Source organism: Atractosteus spatula, chromosome 1, assembly GCF_055471065.1.
Source record: "Atractosteus spatula isolate fAtrSpa1 chromosome 1, fAtrSpa1.hap1, whole genome shotgun sequence".
NCBI classification, from domain to species: Eukaryota; Metazoa; Chordata; class Actinopteri; order Semionotiformes; family Lepisosteidae; genus Atractosteus; species Atractosteus spatula.
In genome coordinates this window covers 11,829,587-11,850,732 of record NC_142706.1, presented here as the reverse complement: position 1 = coordinate 11,850,732, position 21,146 = coordinate 11,829,587, and the positions used below count along the sequence as shown (strand labels likewise).

The 21,146-nt window shown below is 43.1% G+C and overlaps 2 protein-coding genes across 6 annotated transcripts; one reads left to right on the top strand and one right to left on the bottom strand.

Annotated features, from left to right (window-relative positions):
- Positions 1-430: 430 nt before the first annotated feature.
- slc25a51a (solute carrier family 25 member 51a) lies at positions 431-15,984 on the bottom strand. 5 transcript variants are annotated; one of them, XM_088938673.1, is made up of 5 exons: positions 15,907-15,982; positions 11,157-11,217; positions 10,658-10,702; positions 8,813-8,858; positions 431-6,635 (listed from the first exon to the last, which is right to left on the bottom strand). In XM_088938673.1, exon 5 carries the CDS (start codon positions 6,583-6,585, stop codon positions 5,695-5,697), a length of 891 nt encoding a protein of 296 aa, XP_088794799.1. In that variant the 5' UTR covers positions 6,586-6,635; positions 8,813-8,858; positions 10,658-10,702; positions 11,157-11,217; positions 15,907-15,982; the 3' UTR covers positions 431-5,694. The 5 variants fall into 5 exon arrangements, with proteins under 5 accessions (XP_088794799.1, XP_088794554.1, XP_088794468.1 ...); XM_088938428.1 differs by lacking the exon at positions 8,813-8,858 and adding an exon at positions 14,439-14,782 and having other exon boundaries at positions 15,907-15,972; XM_088938342.1 differs by lacking the exon at positions 8,813-8,858 and having other exon boundaries at positions 15,907-15,984.
- A 2,778-nt stretch (positions 15,985-18,762) lies between these two features.
- LOC148840614 (thymosin beta-b-like) lies at positions 18,763-19,953 on the top strand. The gene is made up of 3 exons (XM_088922754.1): positions 18,763-18,814; positions 19,222-19,337; positions 19,721-19,953. Exons 2-3 carry the CDS (start codon positions 19,238-19,240, stop codon positions 19,753-19,755), a joined length of 135 nt encoding a protein of 44 aa, XP_088778880.1. The 5' UTR covers positions 18,763-18,814; positions 19,222-19,237; the 3' UTR covers positions 19,756-19,953.
- Positions 19,954-21,146: the final 1,193 nt, after the last annotated feature.

Below are 21,146 nucleotides of genomic sequence, written 5' to 3'. Positions count from 1 at the left end.
AACTTTGACCTATTGCTTTTCCTAAGTAACTAAAATTCACCGACCACTGAGTGGGGGGTGGGGGGGGAGACTTTCACAGATTCTACAGAAGCAACTTGTTAGTTCAGTTAGGGATTCATGTAAGGTAGGAGCCAAGCTGCAATGAAAATCCAAAGGGGACCAGGACTGGCAATTCAGGCCCTAGGGGGGTGATTTCTTCAAGTGGAAAGGCTTTCGGGAAGTCCCCCACAAGTCCACATGTTCAGGCGGGGAAAATGAACCACGACAGCTTTCTGAGGTTTTTTTTTCCCCAAAAGGGTTTTTTTTTTCCAAAAATGAAAACGAAAAATATCGAGACGATATACAGCATATATTAAGTAATTACATTTAGAAAAAAATAATGATTATGACCAGAATCAATATTTAAAAAAAACACACGCTCAGCTTGTTCACAAATCACTGCAGGTTTGTTGCACATTATGTCCACATATGATTAGAGTATGTACATTCAACCTTTTTTGCAGAGGGTACATGGAAAAGGCAGAACATTGCCTTTACATTTGTAAGTCATACAGTGCATATATATAGAAAGCACAGAATGCAAGGACTGTTTAAGAATGAGGCATTCATCCATCAGCAGAAAGATGCTTATTCCTGGGGAGGGTCGACATCCCAGAGCCTATCCTGGAAGCACAGGTCACAAGCTGGGAACTACACTGTGAGAACATGCAACATCCACGCAGAAGGTACCCCTGTCAGAATCCAAAATCAATACCCAAAGACTGTGAGGCAACAGTGCTTACCGCCCAGACACTGAGAGAGTAGGCCTCCCCTATTAATCATTGCATCATGGATGGTAGATCTGCAAAAAGTTAGAAGGGGGAAAGCACATCCCAGCAATTTATATGAACAGGACTCAAGACGGTGTGTGATACATTTGAAGATAACTCACTGAGCTCATCACAGCCTTTCACTGCTGGTCAGCCATTGCACACAATGCAGAAAACTCTCCAGGCCTGAGATGTTATGAAGAAAGCACAAAAAAAGGATTACACTGCTTGGAAAAAAATGTGTCAGTCATACACATACACATGAAATACTCTCGCTGCGCGGTATAAATCGCTGTAAACGACAGAACAGCCAGATTTAAGCTGAGGCTGCTCCATCAATGCTGCTATACAGTTGTGCAACCTCAAGCTCAGTACTCCAGGACTAGAAGCAAGCAGAATGCTAGCAGTGGCAGAGGGCCAGGTTAAATATTTGCATTTGCAATATGTACACTTAACAGTGCACAAGACCGTTAAAAGCCTATCTCCGCTCAGAGCCACTCGGAGCCACTTCAGGTTCATTTATATAATCTAGAGGGGCTTAGTCATCATTGTTTCAAAGAAAGGCTTCATGTACTGACTGGCAATAGATTTTCCAAGCTGCCTTCCACTCACTGCCACCATAGCCCTGTCAAAAGGATGACTTTTTTTTGTTGGCAATCATTTTCTTCGCTGTGTGTGTTCCTTCATGCAAAGACACAGGATCCTGAAGTGTGTGCCTCAGTGATGATTCCTCGCATTTTATATCCTGCTTTGGATCCTGAAACAGAACGTCCAGATGTGGACCCACGTCTCCTGCCAGTGAAGTGCAGTTAATACCTGGACGAGGCACAGCACAGTCTGTGTCAGGAGGCCCACAACACAGCAGCGCAGCTCAGTTAAAAACCACACAGTCGCCGACCACTAAACTCCACCCTCTGCTGGGAATTCTAGCTCACGGGATAGAACGCCACCTACTGGACCACCATCATTTACAGGAACAACCTGGTTTTTCCTGGTCTTCCTGGTAAAACCAACCCAGTGCACATCAAACCCAGTCTTACGTTTCCATTTGATAGTAGATTAGGTTCATATAAAGTAGCTTAAGGTTTTTTTTTTAAATCACAATCCTAAAAGATTCCTAAAAGTTAGCTTTTATTTGTGCTTTATTCAGTAAACCAGGTTTATGGCAATTTTGGTTGCATGTCACCTTAAAAAAAAAAAACTTTTAATACCAGTTTAATCAATATTAATCTTGACAGTCATTATCCAGTCTTCCACCACAGTGAAAGTAGTTAGGTTATCTTAAGCCCGCTGAACCTGATTTTATGTTGGGGTGACAGTTATTGTTAATTATGTTAACACTGTGTTCTTTGTGGATATGCCCCAGTTGTTTATAGACAGTGAGTGTATATTCCAATGTGTAATACTTGTAGTCTGACTTCAAGCTCCTGGGCCTGGGATATGGTTCAGACAAGTATTGTTCTAGAACTTTAAGGCTTAAATAGCTCACATATTTGGTTGCATCTAAATAGCAATTCTTAAGCCAAAGAGCTTCACATTTTGAAGGAGACCCATTTAACCACCACTGAAGTGCAACATGGCAGCCAATGTGCACAGGCACTGCTACTATAAAACAGACTAGATTAGAGAGGTGAGAGAAACTGCTTCACCTCATGAAAAATAAAAGGGAAACTTTGGATGGCCCAATTTTCCAAGACCAGAGCAGACTTTAATCAAGGCATCATGGATTAATGCCTCTACACTGCCTCAGAATCTTTCATGACCATACAATCAAGACAGCACATTGCACATCAGAGTATTGCCAATCATCATACTGGGGCGTTGCTTTGAGAAGTCTGCTATCTGGTTCTCCCGGGAGGTCGCATAACCCAGTACCATCCAGGCACAACCTTGCTTAGCTTCCGAGATCCAACCAGCTCAGGTTACAAGGTGGGAATACTACCGTCACATATACAGTAACTTGTAAAACTATTCACCCCCTCCCAATCATGAATAAAGTTCTCTTTCTCTGTGCTCTCTATAGCTCTTATTTTTTGGCAGACGCCTCAGTGTTGCGTTGCAGTCTTGCACTATATAGATTTCAGAGAGGAGGGCTATGTTCATTCTGTAACTCGCTCAGCGCACTGAGCCTTATTTTATATGCTGTGAACGTTACAACGAAACGTTAAATTATGATCACAATATTTTCTGATGTGCCAACACAAAGATTTCTAAAAAATACACCTTCAAATTTAAAAATGTATTTGGCACAGCTGGCAAAATCTTCATAATCTTAACTTTGTATAAAATAATTAAGTAAAAACAGTGTATGTAATCTTGTGTTCAGACTTGCAATTATATATTGCAACAAACTGTGCTGTTTTTTTTTGTTCCCTTTTCTTTTTTGGATATTTTTTCTCCTTTACTTGTATTATTTAATGTTTAACAAAACCCGAGGGGGAAAAACATTAATCGCCAATCGCAGGAGACAGGTTTCCCTCGCCAATAGCACCGCAAGCAAGCCTGCTAGTACCGTGGCCGGTTGGGAGGTTCTGGTTTCTGACTCCCAGCTACTAACTGTGTGGTCAGTAGTCGGGAGTAATCTCCACCATCACCTCGCGACACCGTTTGGGAAATTTCCAATCTAAATTGCTCAGCCAAAACCCACGAGCGGTAGTTCCTAGCCGCCCTTGCAAAAGGACGCAGCAGAACAAAAAATAGTAAGGGAACTGAAGAATAACAAAGCATGTCGGACTTTAAATCAAACTGTGGGGTTTTCTTAAAACAAATTCCTCTATTGACGAAAAAGGTCAGCCTAAAGGTACAGGTCTAAAGAAAGAAATATAATATTATACATACAAAAAATATCTACAGAATTATTTTTGAATCAATGTAAAAAATAATTCAAAAAACACCCAGGTATTTATCACACAAGACATGTGGTCCCCGATTTTGTACTTTTGCTGACCTCCCACAGGTTAGTCATTTCTCAAGACAAAACAAACTAAGTGCTGTCGAGATGCCTTGCAGACTTCCTCCTGGTCAGACAGTCTTAACATTTGGGTTGAGATGATAAGTAACATTCTCATTATTCAGGACATGTGTACCCGTCACTGACATCACAGGCTCTAAAAACAAAATCCACATTTTAGGTACAGGCAATGTCTTTTTTTTCCTTCCCGTCTGGAAAAAACAACTTATCCTACTCCACGGGCAACTAATCTTAATCATTTAATTTCTCTGATTAAAAAAAAAATAACTTTAATATCTGAAATCAACCACATGATGAGTTCCAAGAGATACCTTACTGCTATAATCATGGTCACACTGAGTTTCTATCTAACATAGATCATTCCTAAAACTTTCCAGAACTGCAGCCAGAACATTTTGGTGTGGTTATGGAATTCCTACCTCCTTATGTCAAAGTATAACCAAGGAGTCTTGGCTATCAGTTAATCTGTATTAAAAGGCAGACATAGTGTAAGGGAGCAAACCATTTTTTATAGGCTTTACCGTTAAAAAAAAGAAGTATAGTAATACTATTCCAACTGAGCACTGGTGTATTTTATACTGCAAAAAAAATGTATCTGAAGCCTGCTGATCAGTACAGCTGTGCTATACAGCTGTGTAGTGTGGATTCCTTACATCTGAATACATAAGCAGGTGATATTTCACCTTTGACAACTATCACAGATATACTGAGGATGGTCTCGTCAGTGCAGAGAGAATCTGTTTACTGTTTAATATTTAAAAGGATTGCAGAGAAGAGCATTAAGAATCTGATTCTCTATCAGATTACCCTCTGCAGCAGGGCTGGGAAACTCAAGTGCTTATAATGTATGCTGTGTGTTCTTACATCTCAGTTCTCGACTACTGAATCCGAAATTTACCATTTTCCCCCCAGCACAATATGACATGCCATGCGACGCATGAAAAGAACAGTTCATCCCTGTAGGATTATAGTCTGCAAGGAGAACGTTTGCTATGTTCACAAACGAGACCCATCGTAATGTTACTTGACTGGTCTGAATTAAAGCTGCTGACACCCCCAAGTCATTTGCAGAGTGTCCTGCAATGTAAAATTTGTCACCCAGTTTCCTAAAAGGAACCATCAACATTGGAGGTTATGACAACAAATATGGAAGAGTGTTGAAAAACGTATGGGTTTTTATTACGAGTTCAAAAAGACAAAAACAAGAAGCTCTGAATGTCTTTGAAAATGTTGCCAGCACTGTGCTATGTCTGCACCTCCCTGAGCAGCAGCACTGTATTCCTTCTCTTATTCCCAACATTTCAGATCACCGTTTTAAAACGCTTTTTCCCTCTTTATATTGACTATTGACAGAGTCTAGTGCCATTACTGATGCCCTGATAAGGATAAAGTTGGTCAGCTCCCATTTGAAAGTTTTGCTTTCATGTTATGGGCTGCAAAAGAGTCAAAGGATGATCCTCTCCTGAGAAAGGCGAGGTGAGCTGTGGAAATTCACTGGGCACGAGTACCATTCTAGCTGAAACGCAATGCTGGTGCACACAAACCTGTATGTGAGGCAGGGATCCCTTATAAGATGTGGTGGGAGGGTGCACCTCAAAAACTTAACAAAACAAGCCCTTCTGCTGAATATTTTCTGCTAAAGAGAAACCACTCAGCAGAAAAGCTTTACTGAAAGAACTCTATAGGATGGGTAATGAATGACAGAAGCTGAAAAACCTTTTGAAAAGCAGCCCAGCTGAGGAACTAGGAGCACCAAAAACAGCTCTTACATGAGTTCGTCACTTTTAGAAACATCCCCCAACCTGTTTTTGCAAGAAGACCAGTGCTCCTTTGCACCAGATCATGCTCGTCTGGTCCTGTTTGTCCCTTCTTGGCATCACCCTCTCTGACAGAGTTTGCCGCTGCCCCCCTCCCTCACAGCAGCTTCAGCAGGAGCTCGTATGTGGCGTTGATGATGCCCCAGGAGAGAAGGGAGCGGTGGTAATTGAGGTGTGCCCCTCGAAACAGGTGCGTCACCTTGCCGTCGCGCTCGCGCCAGATGGTGACGAGCACCGTCCTGAAGGAGGGGAAGTCCCCGCCGACCTGCGACTGCATGCGCGCCTTCACCACGTTGAGCGGGTAGAAGAGGAAGCCCAGCATGGCCCCCAGGAGGCCGCCGCAGATGAAGTCGTTGACCAGGTGGGAGGCGCGGGTGTTGGCCTCGGGGAGGCACTGTTTGATGGGACCCCGCAGGCCGAAGAAGAGGGCGTTGCTGGGACCGTTGCGCAGCAGGATGGGGCCCAGGCCTCGGTAGTACTCCCGGAAACCGTGCTCCCTGCGCAGCGTGCGGAAAGCGTGGAACGTGTTGTTGAAACGGTGGTGGTGCTTGTGGTCTTGCAGGAGCGTCTGGACCCTCTCGAAGGGGGTGAAAATGGCCTCCGTCGTCCCCGCCAGCACGGCCGCCAGGCTGCGGGTCAGCAGCTCGGGGGCGCTGGTGTGCCGGAGCAGCAGGCTGGAGAAGTCCTCGTACAAGCCGAACATCAGCGCCAGGGTGGAGGTCTTCTGCACGAGCGGCGGCAGGATGCCCCTGTAGAGGTTGCGCAGGCCGTCCTTCTGCAGCTGCCGGACCGCGTCGCGCGTCCTCAGGCCGTACAGCTGCTGGCGGAACAGGACCTTCTGGATGGGGAAGGTGACGGCGATGTTCGTGACCGCCGCGCAGGAGCCGCACAGGTAGTGCTTGCCCGGCGTCACGCCAGCCAGGCGCTGAGCCGGGGAGGCTGGCAACACCAGCTCCTTCCGCTGCTTCTGCTGGGCTTCCGAATCCATGGTGGCGAATCCCACGGCACAGTCAGCCCCTGGCCTTCATCCTCCGTCAGCTGCGGGGGGGGGGGGGGGGGGGGAGGACGAGAACCACAGCCGTAAATGAAGCCGTCAACTACGCTGGGCCAAATTCGGCTGTTCTACAGTTTTTAACACTGGTCCTGAAATTACCCATGAGGAGTTTGAAGAGAAAACGAATTTCTCCCCAAACGGTCATCTTGTGGTGCAGTTTCCATCTAAGACGCATCAGTCCTAAAAACCAGGCTGTTCCCAACTGCAGGCAGAACTGTTTGGCATGGTTATGGAATTCTTACCTGCAGTTACACAGTTAATACAGCCAAGGGGACCCTTCCTCTGCTGGATATCTTACCTGCTCTCTCCGTTACATAATAGAAACGCTAATCAGAGTATCACTGTTGCTGAAATAAATCCATGAGTTTCAGGTATGCGCCAGTTATTTTTCTATTTAAAAAAAAAGACTCAACTGGGCCTTTAAAAACATAAAATCGTATCAGATTTGTTTTTACTGATTCTATAAACTACCTCAATTTTTAGTGTGGCCAAGGAAACCACGGATGCAGAAATTATTACAGATGGACTAAATCGACCAATTTTCTTCAAGCCTGTATGTCCATTATAAAAATGAATGTGCTTCTTCTTTGACAGAATGTAAGTACTACGCATTCTAGAATCTCTAAATGCATATGTAAATGGAAGCAACTACATGCCAAATAATCCATCTTATGACACAAAGGGTCTGTGTGTGAAGGGAAGGGGATCTATTTCTGCCAAATACAAGATGAAATTTACTCCTTTGTTCTACATTCACGGTTCTGGTTTAATCCTGACATTACAGTATCTTGAAATCCATTTGAAGGAAGACTGTTTTTTCTGCACAGAGCTTAAAGCTTAATCAACATACCCTCCATTTCAATACTGGAAATTGCACTTCGGCCCCATAATAACACCCTTACATCTTGGAATTCAGTAGAAACATTCACAAAATTACTTAAGATATGGTCTTCCTGTTCTCCTGTTTGCAATAATGTCTTTTCTATAATGATGACAAAAATGGATTCACATCTTATCGGATACTTTTATGAGGATGACATGTCCTGGAGTTTATCTTCTCACCGAATGCATTAGCTGTTGGACCTCGGGGGCTAAACAAAGGGAATGGGTTCTTCTTTGTTTTTTTTCTAATACAAGCTTAAAACACTCAGAAGTTGTTAGCATCAGGACTGTAATAACTTGAACATTGCAGAGGAAGCCATTTTCTGGAACACAGGTTGAAATAAAAGAAATCTGGCTTCTGAAAATACTAATCTGCCATCTCATTTACATGTCTTACAGTATATTTGAGCCCACATAAATATAGTATGAAGTCCTGAAGGAGTTTTCAATGAATAATTTATCATGCACTTGTAAAAGCCCACATATCAGGCATATATACAAATTCCAAACATAAATTACTTTCTTATATAGAAATAAATATCTAAAATAAGCAGTTATACACAAGCTTTGTGCAGATTTCTTTGTGAAAGAGATCATATCATACACCGAGATGTTCCATAGACTGGGACTCCAATTGGCTTACAGCTTTGCTCAAACGTTCCCCAGCGGGTCACGTGCACATCACAAGCGAATCTTTCTTCACAGCAAAGATGAGAATTTAAATTTGAGTGACAACCTTCATGGACTACAGCATTTGGTTACCTTTGACTTTTGATAATTTCAAAAGCTTGAATGTCAATTATTCGGATTTTAACACATTAAGCCCATGCTACTGATGCCTGCACAACATTTTTCCTGTACTTTTGGATATCAAACCACTTGCAGCTAAACATGTCTCAGTATCCTATGCTACTCCTGAAGTTACTGACAAAGTACAAATGTCAAGTCCCACGGCTGGTTTAGAGGCAAGTTTATTTAATAGCCTGATACGCTACTGCAAAGGCAGACATCAGAGGACTTACGTTCCATGTTCGCATAAAAAGCATATATAGCCTAGGAGCTTCAGAGCAATGAAAGACAGGACAAACCTCAAAAGCGAAACCTTTCATGTTATCTCTCCAGACTGATCCTCAACTGCTCTCCATGTTTTAATAGTTTTTTTTGTACATAAGCATTTCGGCACTCTTCACAAAATGAGAAGATGGTAGAAAAAAAATAAAGGGGAAGAACGTGGAAAATAAGTCATGTTTTAGAAAGAAGAAAAGAATGTTTTGCTCACTTCTGCTTTCCTGTTGAAGGGAATCCTAAACTGTAAAAGCCAGGCACTGTAACACAAAAGTATGATGAGACAAGAGCCAACTGGAGTTGGAGCCCGACAGGGATTCAACCAATTCTGGAGGTTCAAGTTATTTTAGTTTCTGTAATATTAGCCAAAATAATAACATAAGGTTCCTCTGAATGGGATACTGTAGTTCAGTGGTCTTCAATGTTTTTTAAGAGGGATGAGGCATTTTTTTTAAAAACTATCAAACAAGTGCCACACTGCATACTTGTAATATTTTCACTGGGAGTACAGGGTAAACACTGGAAGTTATTTATTAACCCAATCTATGACAGCTTTACAGCGGCCATCTTAACTCGCTCAGATTCTCCACACACTCAGGGGTTGTCTTACAATTACAAGTGCAGTTTGCTAGTATGGCATTGAGCAGTTTACAAAACATTTTTACTGTGACATTGGGGAAGGGTCAGCATGCCAAGGCAAACGTCTCATCTAAAAAAAGCTTACATAATTGTTATCATCTTTACACACTTATAATGCTTTTCTGGACACTCCACTCAAAGTGCTTTACAGGTAATGGGGAGTCCCCTCCACCAGTGTGCGGTCCCACCTGGATGATGCCACGTCAGCCAGAGCGCACCAGTACGCTCCCCACACATTAGCTATCGGTGGGGAGGAGAACCGAGTGATGAAGCCAATTCGCACATGGGGATTATTAGGAGGCCATGATTGGTAAAGTCCAGAGGGAAAACTAGTCAGGACAACGGGGTAACACCCCTACTCTTTTCGAGAAACACCCAGGGATTTTCAATGACCGCGGAAAGTAGTGACCTCGGTTTTATGTCCCATCCGAAGGACGGCGCCATTGTTTTTGTAGTAAAGTGTCCTCATCACTATACTGGGGCATTAGGACCCACACAGACCGCAGGGTGAGCGCTCCCTACTGGGCCCACTAACACCTCTTCCAGCAGCAACCTTAGTTTTTCCCAGGAGGTCTCCCATCCAGGTACTGACAGTCTGCCAGTTATGAGATGTTCGGAAATATAGCTCCATTATCTTCTGCCTTCCTCAGTTCTGTCAGGAGAATCAATTCCAGTGGTTCCTCACAGAAACAGTCTGTGAGGACCCATCGGTTGATTTCTATTGTCAGCCCAACTGCACAGTGTGAACTTAAAGAATCGATTGTACGGACACCAGGGATCCCTAATGGGTCGAGAGTCAAGAGTGTGGCTATAGTCCACTGCTGATTCATCCCCATGAGCAAAGCAAGAAGGACTGGAGTAATCAGGGTAAACTCCTCAAGAAGTACTCAACTACAGGGTAACAATGCTCAAGGACAGAAAGTGCTGTCTACAGTAAGGCCTTGAACCCACAGGCTTGTGACACCAGCTCAGGAACCCTGTCCACTATCAAAGAGGAGTAATGCAAAAAGCAGATTCCAGAAACCAAAGCTATTTTTCTAAAGCCAACAAAGGGAATCTTAGAGTATGGCTGTATTTTGCTCTTTAAACATTCCTAAGGCCTGAAAGATGATATTCATTCCTGAAACCTTGAAACAAGTGCACATAAAAACAATTGTTTGAGACTCATTCATTATAAAATCCAGATAAACCCCCCCCATCACGTTTTTGTACCTGTGACCTCTGAGGCACTTAAGCCAAGTGCTTTCGCTCAGCACTGGGAGCTGCCTGCCTCCCACACAGGAAACTGTGTTTCCATGGGGGTCACTCTGTTTGGGCTGCAGGCAAGTCCACTGACCACTGTGAGCCAGAGTGGCGAAGAGCTGAGCTTCTATTCAAGCAAGGGAGGAAATCCGACAAAGGACGGGAAAGTGACACTTACCACTGGGGCATCTCCTGGAAAGCCCAGCTGGCTGAGGCCATGGTCCTGCAAAAAAAGACCAGCAACATTACAAACTGCCCAATGTCATTTCTTTAGTAATGCAATAATATTACTTTTTCAGAGCTAATATATTAACTTCACTTCTATCATTAATGCGTTCCTTCTTGAATCTTGTTCAAAAGAAATTTACAAACACCTACTTTAAAGTTTCTTTACAGTTAAATTGTACAGATTCATTCACTCTGGTCTGCAAACCCAGAAGGGGTTTCAGTGTATCTCGCAATGTGTTGCTTTGCTGAGGTTCTGAGGATCATTAATGGGATCAGACTAGTAGGCTTCCCTGGTTTTTGTTTCACCTCAGTCTACCATTTGTTAAATGTTGATCTCTTCCCAGGTTTAATTGGGTGATCACTTACAAAATCCTACGGAATTACAGTTTTTGGTCCTAAATATCACAGAGTGACATCAAGGCAAGGGAGGAGTGAAATGGCGTTCACACCTGTCTTCACGTGTGCAGCAACATCTACTGATGATGTTCGACGGGTGTCAGGGGAACCTGCCTGAACACAGGAAAGAAAATTAAAAATAAATCTTCCTACTGTGGCTCAGTGATCCACATGGAAACTGAACAGGGTATTCCACATTGCAGAGCTGGCGTGGATTAAAGATATCTATAAAGCCTGCAGCACCCAGTCTTCCAGGATTTAGGACACCCCATCGCGAACTAAAAAAAAAAAAGCTCTATAGCGTTCAGTTCACTTCACTGGAGACCAACCAAAAAACAAGGCCAATCAAACAGAGGAAAAGGATCTGCAGAAATTGTAGAGGCTTCGCTTCTCCCTGTCCACAACACACTTGATGAAAAAAAATGCAAACCAGAAAACAGATAGCATTTATTGCCAGCTCTAAAACCTGTTATGATTCATGGCACCGTTTAAGGAGTCAGGTTAGACTGTTTGTTTTGAAATCACGAAAAACTTTTTTCAACATGTGACCTAGGTCTGGGTAGTGCCTTTAAAATGATGAGGTACAATTCATATTTATTTTGTGGAAAACTGCCCTGATGTAGTTTTTACATTATACCGAGTCTCAGTGGAATAAACTCAAAGTACAACCAGCATCCTTACCGAATTGATTCTCAGAAATAAAAGTAAAGTTTTTATTCTACTACTTACAAAAAGCAACCGAATAAATACAGACTTACATTTTTCAAGTTCTCCTACACTTGATCTTTTCCCTAGACCTATCCTGATAACCACAGAAAAAAAAAAACTTCACAAAGGGGATTTTTGTTCAAAGTCCATTTGATTGCATGCAATGTGATAAAATTTGGACTTTTTTTTCTGAAAAGCAAAACGAGTGTTTGTGTTTGAATATTCAAAATTAAAAATGCTTCTCAATAGCTTTAAAGATTACAAAATGGAACACAAACGGTTGTGCGATTTTTGCAGGGGTTGTGACTCTTCAAATCGAAAGGTTTGATATATAAATCCACGTTGTTTTACTTCTTAACTAACAGTCATTACGGACTGAAAAACACATCAATGACATTCAAACACCTACTGTAGTTCTGGTCACCTAAAATCACTGAAATATTCCGTCTGTCAACAAAAGCAACAGACCACTTGGACAGAAATGGAAACCTTATTGCTGAAGATCCCTGGAAACAAGAATGTTCTTCAGTGCTCTTTCACAGAGGAAATGAAAGTGAAAACTACTTAGAGGACACTGAAGTAAGGCCTCCAGTCACCACGTCCATAAATACAAACCAAAATAATATAAATATAATTAAAAAGTAAGCGATTCACATGTACTGTATACTCATTCCCTTACACTTGCTCCTAGTCTCTGCATAGCAGTTCTACTTTCAAATGACGAGTTTCCAACCACTAGGTTAGAGCATGTAGTCCTTGGCCCTTCTCTACGCAGTATCATGTATTCTCCATCTCAGAGACTATCACACCTTCTGTTGACCTTGTGACCACTGGGAAAACTTCAGTCTCAGCGACCACGTTTCTGGGGTTCAAAGCAGTGAAAAACAGCGAGGACGAGATCCGAATCATCGTGGAGCGGGTGTGGTAGAGGTTCATAGTGGGAATCCTGAGGGTCACCCCAGGCTAGCTCCATGAACATCTAAAGAAAGTTGAAATCTGAAAAGCAGCTGTGGGAGTGACTTCACAGGTTTGCTCCAAAAACTGGTCTTCTAGAATGTTGCTAGTAAATCAGGGCTCAAAGTAACAGTAAATCTGCATTTCCTCTTTGAAACATTTTCTCAGTTTCTTTTGGAATATTCTACGCTAACGCTAAAACACTCGTAGGAAAACAGGATCTTTGTCTCTGTTTTAAGTCATACTTGATGGCATCCAACATCTGAAAAGAAAGTTCAAATAAGTTTGCATTTGTACAGCACTTTTAATTCCAAAGCATCACAAAATTCTAAGATATTAAAAAAGTGTTTTAAGGTGACAGTGCAGACAAAACCACCGTTAATTTGAGACATGAGTATACTACATTGACAGGTGATTGTGAATCTATGCTCCACGAAGTTCAGTGAGAAGTAACATCTAGATATTTTTTTCAGTCACAATCTGCCTTTACATTCAGAAAAGTTCCCACATCTCATTCTACATCTTCCTCTTATATACAGAATAAGAGCAAATACAAAAAAAACTTGGATTTCCTCTTATTCTGCATCTTACTCTCTAGTTTTTTTTTGTAGTTTTTTATTTAATTTTGTTTTAATTATATTTATATGGGAATATAAAAATGATTAGGACACAATGACTTTGGGTCATGATATGACCCAGTAAAAGTCATAGACTTGCCATTCAAGAATGTTAATCAACAACTGTATACAAAAAAAATGTCTGTGCCTTTTTGACAACATGTAACCTTTAATAGGTCTTTCTGAGATTTACTCTTCTGTATTGTTTAATCCCAGAAAAAGCTGTCCCGTAATTCCACTTCCACAGTATTTACAGATTCTTTGTCAGCAATATACTTCAGTCGCACAGAACACAATTTCATCTGTACAACGTGAAGGTGTTGCAGACTTCTGTAGAGCGAAAGGCAACACTATAAAGGGTTAAGAGACCCACTCAAGATTCACTAATGCTGTCTAGCGTCATATTGTGCTGGTTTTCCTTGCAAACGCAGTGTATTTAGTTGTCTAGTCTCCATACACTGGGAAAAAATGGTGACCTTCAATTATGTGCAGTATGAAACCTTACCACAAGCATTAAATCAGCATGACACCGCCAAGCACAAAAAGGAGCAGACACTAACATCCCCATATGAGAGGTTGTGCATGTGTAACATACAAAATTTGATGCAAAAAAAGGCATCGATTTTTAAATCGCGCTTGAAAATACTGTAATGCCCACAAATGGGATTATTCTTTTTAGTGCTCGACATCTCACATTTGCGCCCAAAACAGCCCCTGAGAGGCTCTTCCCTCAACGCAGATCGCTAAAAATCAGGTGGTTAGCAAGAACGTTACACTGTACATAGGCCTTCTGCAAGTTCAACAGCCTTACAGACAGGGTGGAAAAAAAAACTCGCTGCCTGTTTCTAGACCGTCTCCGCCCCCTTTCCGTCCCCAACATCGCTGAGCAATTTGAAAAACCTCTAACCTACAACTGCCCTCCGTAGCACACAGGGATCAGGGACGCAGTGCAAAACGGAATAACAAAACTGGTTCTTATCTCAAGTTTGCATTTTCCCTGACCCTGGACTGTGACACACCCTCCAGCGGAGCAGCGAAGTGAAACAAAATACCAACTTGCGTTGGTGTTCATCTGCTAATTCTGGAGGAGGAGCAGCAGCAGTAGTCTGGGGTCTGTGAATTAAAACTCCAGCTCGGAAGGACTCCCTCGTTCGTGCAGTCAAGGTGCACAGGGCACCATTTCCCGAGGACTCCGAGAGAAGAGGCAGGCTGGTGTCTCTCTGGTTTCACAGCGCTGCACGGTCTTGTCCAGCAGCACCGCCCTGTTGACACAGCTTCTCTCCAAAGGGTGTGGGCTCGAAACTGTGGGACCCCCTCTCTTCACGGCGCCTACACCTTAACCTCAGCCACACATGCAGTAGGTGCGCGCCAGCTGGGTAGTCCGTTGAGCAGATCTACATCTTAAAATTAAAAAAAAAAAATCGAACTCGTTTTAAGAAAAACTGGCGTGTGTACTAACCGGCCTGCTAAAAGCAGTGTGCATGTAACACTCAGCTGCCTCTTCCACACGCTGTTTTGCAGAACTAAAATTAGAGTCCACGTGAAGAACAGGGAACAAGAAAATGGACTTATGACCTTGCTTTCTGAATTAACTCTTTCCTCATGGTTAGTGTATCTACATCGATAAACCGAACAGTGCTGAATTCCCGTCACCTGTGACGCAATCCAATCTAATATATAACCATTTTAATGTACCGCGCATCTATACGTGCAATATCTCCTGTGATTTCAATGGGGATTTTCTTTAACATTCACTCTCGTATACAGAACTGCTGATCGGTATTTAAAAAAAACGTTCAATTAAATCGACTAGATTCTTGGCAGCACAGACTTCAAGAAGCAAAGTGGCACTTTAAAGAACGGAATAGCTACAGGTCGATCTAAGGTAGTCCAATAAAATACAACTTTTTTATTTAATTAGAGACACTTCGGAGTCCATGAAGCAAACAAAGAGGAGGATAATAAATGGCACTGAGTAATCTATATCTCGCGTTGTTTTTTTTTATTACAATCAAATAATTACATCCCAGTTTCCTTTTAAATCAGATATTAGACGGACGTTTATATGGGTTTAGCCAACAACACGATCTACAGAGATCTACAGCCAGTGCTGTACGGACAGGATCTTACAGAGCACCAGGGCTGTTTGTAAAATCCTACCGAACGGGTCTGGAGCACACAGGACCCTCCCTAGCCGAGGACTCTCGGTCTGTCAGCCCGCCGTCGCTACCATCAGACCTTCACGCCTGGTTAACTGCAGATAAGACCCGGGGTGAAACTGGTGGCTGCTGTGCACGGTACAGCCCAAGAGGTCACGCTGAAGGAGTGTGACAGGCTAAGTAAGGCCTGTGCCCCCACACACAAGACAGCAGAGATACGCCGTGCACCAGAACAGCTGCAAGCCTCACTCAGTTTAAACAAGCCGATTGGAGGGTGATAAAACCGTAGGATCCTGTCTGCCCGTGGCTCCTCGTACGACCGACCAGAGAAACCACGAAACAGAGAAAAAAAAAAGAGAAATTACCTCTCGCTGATAAATCCTCTGTTGCCTTACCACCCTCGTCTTTCTGTACCTGACACGCACACCCTCCTCCTCCCCCGCCTACTGCTACTACACAGCGGCGCTTTGTTGATGACGTCACCAGGAACCGATCGGACAGGCGGCGACATCGTGCAGGCTGGAGGCCAGATTCCTGTCTGCAGTTTTGCACACCCAGTCTTCCCAGTTTATATGTGAATTTAAAATGATTCCCATTTTAAAAGCTATCTTCTATCAACAGTAGGCACCTTCCGCCCACAGAATTGCCTTACTAAACCTGACAATGTTGATTCCACATACACATAGTAATCACAGTACTTTATAAGATCACTATATTAGCCATATACAATTTCTTGCATTAAATTAATGTATTCTTTATTATAGTCTATGGTTAACCATGTATTGGAAAGATGGTCACCTAATTACAATAGACCTCTCCATATACAACTTTGCAAGCTTGATAAATCATGCAAAAATGAGTGTACATGTATATATGTAACACACAAATACACTCTCTGTAAAAACTTATGCAAAATGGAACAAATACTTCCAACTATCCTGAAGGTTTGCAAAAGTTGCTCTTCCTGTGTGTATACCCCCCATTCATGCTGTCCCAAACCCCAAAATTAAGATTTTCATTTGTATTTTAACCAAACATCTGATCTCCAAGACATATTTTTATACTTGAATGAATTGTAATTTGTAATTGTTAAAGGAATTGTAATTGTAATTGTACCCAGCTGAACTTCCAGCTTTGTGACAAGACGTTCAGAATACACTCTCACCATTTTGAACTGGTTTAACTCTGAATAAGCATTGTAGGTGTAAAAATGAACTGCAGAACAATAATCTCCTATGTTGCAAAGCAGCACAAAGGCCACAGGTTTAGAAGCCGAACTGTTCTACGACAACTATAACATTATTATTATTGTTGTTGTTGTTATTAAATGGAGAGCTGGTGGTCCCATCTGCAACACACTTGTGAGAATGGGGAACAGGCAAAGTGAAACGGGGCACAAATTTGTGGCGCAAACACCCTCGACTTTTCTGTCACGTGCTGGTGACTTTGTAAACTGCATTCTGCCCCGGCGCTAGGGGGCAGGAGCCAGGCAGGGGGCAGTTCGGAGAGAAAAGCAGCAGCGCTGTCTGGGGTGCCAGTGTGTGGAGTCTGGAGAACGTACATGCGGACGTGTTTTCATCCAGGGGACGGCGACTCCAGGTCTCCAGCGAGTTCAGAGTTCTCGCCTGCCTCAGAGGCACCTGTTAATTAGCACTTGTGTAAGACCTGCAGTGCGCTGATGATTGAACGAATGCAATTAATTGGTTCAATTAACCATTAAAGCCATAGGATGAAAGCCAGAGACTGGTGTTTTGCCTGTCGTAGCCTTCGATTTTCATGGTGCATTAGATTGTGTTGTAATCCGATTACATCGTGAAAGAGAAGGGATCGTTCCTTACCACCTTTTAGGACTGAAATCCTTTCTTTATTCTTGTTTTGTTTGAGACACCACAAAGCTTCAAGAACATGAACCTGAACCCCGATTTAGTTGTTGGAAAGAGTAGGAAACACTGAAGACTGACTGAAGAATCGAGATAAATAAAAACGTTACCACGTGAGCAGATCAACGAACGTATCAATTAACTGGGGATTTAAGAGATAAACTAGAATTAAATTCAGTGGACAGTGATTGTGCAGAACCAGTGCTCAATGTAATGTGAATAACTTGTACATCCAGTGTACATGTGCATATGGCAGTAAACTCCTTTAGTCTCTACTCTACTATGTTTGATATTTTCCGTAATGTATAGAATAGACAGATGTGAGAATGCCTGTTAAAACTGACAACTCTGTAAACCCAACGGGCCAGTGAGTCCTCAGGACAGGGATCTGGGAACCCCTGGATTAAACTGCTTCCAGTTACTGTATATACAGCCCAGCGAAGCAGAATAAGAAATGCCTGCCATAAACCTGGTAAAACTAAATAACTGCAGACGTACAGTGCACATTTGTCAGAGTGATTTCCCATAAGGCCTACTGTGATTGCTGTGCCGTTTGTGCCTAGCCTGACGTTTGCCATGAGCTTAACACAAAGAAAAAATAACATCCTGATCCATATTCGTTCCTGAAGAGGGATTAGGATTAGCAAACTGTGCTGTGCGGTTTGCCGTGAAGTCCTTCTGTGACCAGGCAGCCTCTGGACTTCCCCTGCCAGTCACGTCTTACCTTCCACACGTCTACATGTAGAAACAGATTCCACAGAGACACAGAAAGACGCCAGTGTGGTAGGCGATGTGAACTAACACTCCTTGAAAACGCGGACACGTTTACACTTTCGCCCTCAGGTGTGGCGCCTTCAGAAATTCGGCTGTTTCTTCCAAAGACTTGTGACAATAGAGGACTCTCTCTGCGTGCATCTCATTTTCATTCCATTTGTACGAATTACAGCTGTACACATGTTCTGAATCAATGAATGACTGTCCCTGGTAACTATACTTAGAACCATTTATATACTGTACACTGCGCACATGTAACACACATAATCTCGGCTCTTTTCACATTTTGTACTTGCGAGCCCCCGTATCTTAATTACGCGCCGCCTTTAATGACATCTAGTTGCAGTTGTACAAGTACAACGTGCGGTAAAATGGTCTTGAATTGGGAGCTGAGTCTTTTCCTTTCCCACGTTACCGCAGTGCTGAATTGCTCCCCTTCTCGCTGGTCTGGGAATGATCCATTCAGTGTCGGGCAAAAAAAAAAAATGCGTCCGATTCGGTAAAAGGCCTGACGTCACAGCACCGCGGCTGTGTATAAAGGGGAGGCAGACGAAGGCGGAACCCTATTGTTCCAAGACTGCAACTCATTTACTTCGGGGGACGGCTACGCCGCTGCTGAGTAAATTGATTTTTTTTTCCCGTTACATTATTCTTTGTTCCAGGATTTATATATTCCTTTGTAAAACGTGTTTAGATACTCATACTAATTGTAACTTTCATTTGTGTGTATGTATGTGTGTATATATATATGGTGCAATCGGATGAATTTGTGCATGGTCGCCACGATATTGGATTAAGACTTCTGAACTTGAATTGCTTCGGGCTGCACAATTCTACCGGTCTCTAGTGTTCATTCCCCCCCCCCCCCCCTGCAGCCTCCTCGGGGATAGTGGAGCTGAAAGCGGTCGGTCTCGGTATCCCATCGAATCTGATCTGGCGGTGCTGGTGTTTCGTCGGACGCTCAATCAACCGTGAAGGTCTGGAAGTGCTGATTTTGGTTCTCTTCCCCTCCTCCCTTCCAATTAGGTCAATTGGACAGAAGATGGCAGACAAGCCCAGTCTAGAAGAGATCTCCCAGTTTGATAAGAGCAAGCTGAAGAAGACGGAGACTCACGAGAAGAACACGCTTCCCACAAAAGAGAGTGAGTAGCTAACGCTTTTTCTGGACGGTTTGAAGCGGGGTAGTAGTAGTAGTAGTAGTAGTGTGGGCAGATTCACTCTGGGGTAATGCCGGTAATTGTTAATGCATTCTTATTCACCGGCGTACACTGCTGGTTGCTTACATTTGTTGGGGAGTGCTGCCTATCTTGAAGGAGCCTTTTACTCTCTAAAACTGCTGATTTATGTGTTAATGTACGTGCACAATAAATATGTGCTAGTTATTTCTCTTGATAGACCGCACTAGAGATGTTAGAGGCACGCCCCTCCGTCTAGTCTACAAGCTCGGGAGAAAGAGCCTTTACCGTGTGAAGTGACGGACACTCTCTTTTTTTTTTTTTTTTTCCCCCATTTTTGCGCGTCTCAGCAATTGCACAGGAGAAACAGGGTGAGAACTCGTAGGCAGCGGCGGGAGCAGCATCGTGTCCTTTGTTCCGCGGACTCCCGCACGAAGACCCACGGGCAGCGCTCGAGGACAATGTTCGGCGGACGGCGCCTGCCGGACGGGAAGTGGTCCTGCGTGACCAATTGTTCTCGCGTGGGAAAACCCCAGAAATTTGTACAAATGTTGAAATTGACTTAATAAAAGTGAATAAAAGTTACCGTCTTTTTTTTTTTTTTCCCCCCCCGCCTGCATTTTATCAAGACCAAAATGCATCGGTGGGTTTGGAGCGAGGAGGGTTAATTAAAAAAAAAATCCGCTGGCATTACTCCTATAGCCCGCATTTCTCTGCGCTAGACTGGCAAGTCTGGCCACGCCTGTAGATCTAAGACTAGACGTGCGGTGCAATTTTAAATTCGCAGAGGCTCAAGTCCTTAATGATCGATATCGCTGAACGGAGTCGAGGCGTGTCTACTTCGGATGACGGGGGAAACCAGTCTTCACAACTGATTTAAGCATCTTCAATTTTATGCGCCTCAATTTTGCGCTGGAATGCAATCCACATTGGAGCCGTTTTCTGACGGGAAATTTTAATTTAGGTTTTAAGGAATTGAATTCCACACATCCAATAGCTTTAGAAGACGCTGTTCCTTTGCCAGCTCCAGTTAAGGAGTGAAAAGCTTTATCTATTGCTCTATTAGGATGAGTAAAACGTGAGGTGCTTAATGAAAGCAACATCTTCCTTGTTTGCCATGATCTAAACCTCAATTGCAACTTTAAATTGCAAGAGCTTGTCTGCAAAAAAAACTCAGACCGGTAGAGAGGGTGTGATCTCTAGCTAAAGCGTCTGAATAGCAAAACCTCTCTGTGGTATCTTAGCCAAAGAATACTAAACCTGTCACTTTCATTTTGGAAGGCGTGAAACGTCTCCTGGGCTTTGTCTAAAATGGAAAAATTGTTGAACAATGGCTTGTACTGCCCTCCTGTGAAACGATTCAGGTGGATGTAGATCTCTGCTGTTTTGTGACTTTTTTTTTTGCGGTGATGGGCAATGCAGAACTCAAACCCTGCAATTTACCTTATACTCATTCCTGTTTTTTTTTAGAAGCTTCTCAAAACCCCTAATAAGTTTAGGTGACAAGCATCCCGCCTCGAATGTTCGGGTAAAGATGAGATGGGAGGCAGATTCGGTTTGAGTGGGGGGGGGGTAGTAGTGAGAGATTGAAGTCCCTTGCTTTTTAACTGCGGTACGTTTGACAGATGAGTCTTGAGAGTGGGGTGTGAGGTTGTTCAGTGTTCTGGTTTTAGAGTCACGATGGCAAAGTGGGATGCTCCTGTTTGAAGAATAACTCCCCTTGGGCCATATGGCTACCCCGATAGGACAAGCATGACCTCATGAACCCAGCTGTCC

Coding starts and splice junctions, on each gene's coding strand:
- slc25a51a (XM_088938342.1), bottom strand. CDS start 6,585: ATGGATTCGGAAGCCCAGCAGAAGCAGCGGAAGGAGCTGGTGTTGCCA.
- LOC148840614 (XM_088922754.1), top strand. CDS start 19,238: ATGGCAGACAAGCCCAGTCTAGAAGAGATCTCCCAGTTTGATAAGAGC. Junction 19,338..19,720: donor CACGCTTCCCACAAAAGAGA/GTGAGTAGCTAA, acceptor TGCGCGTCTCAG/CAATTGCACAGGAGAAACAG.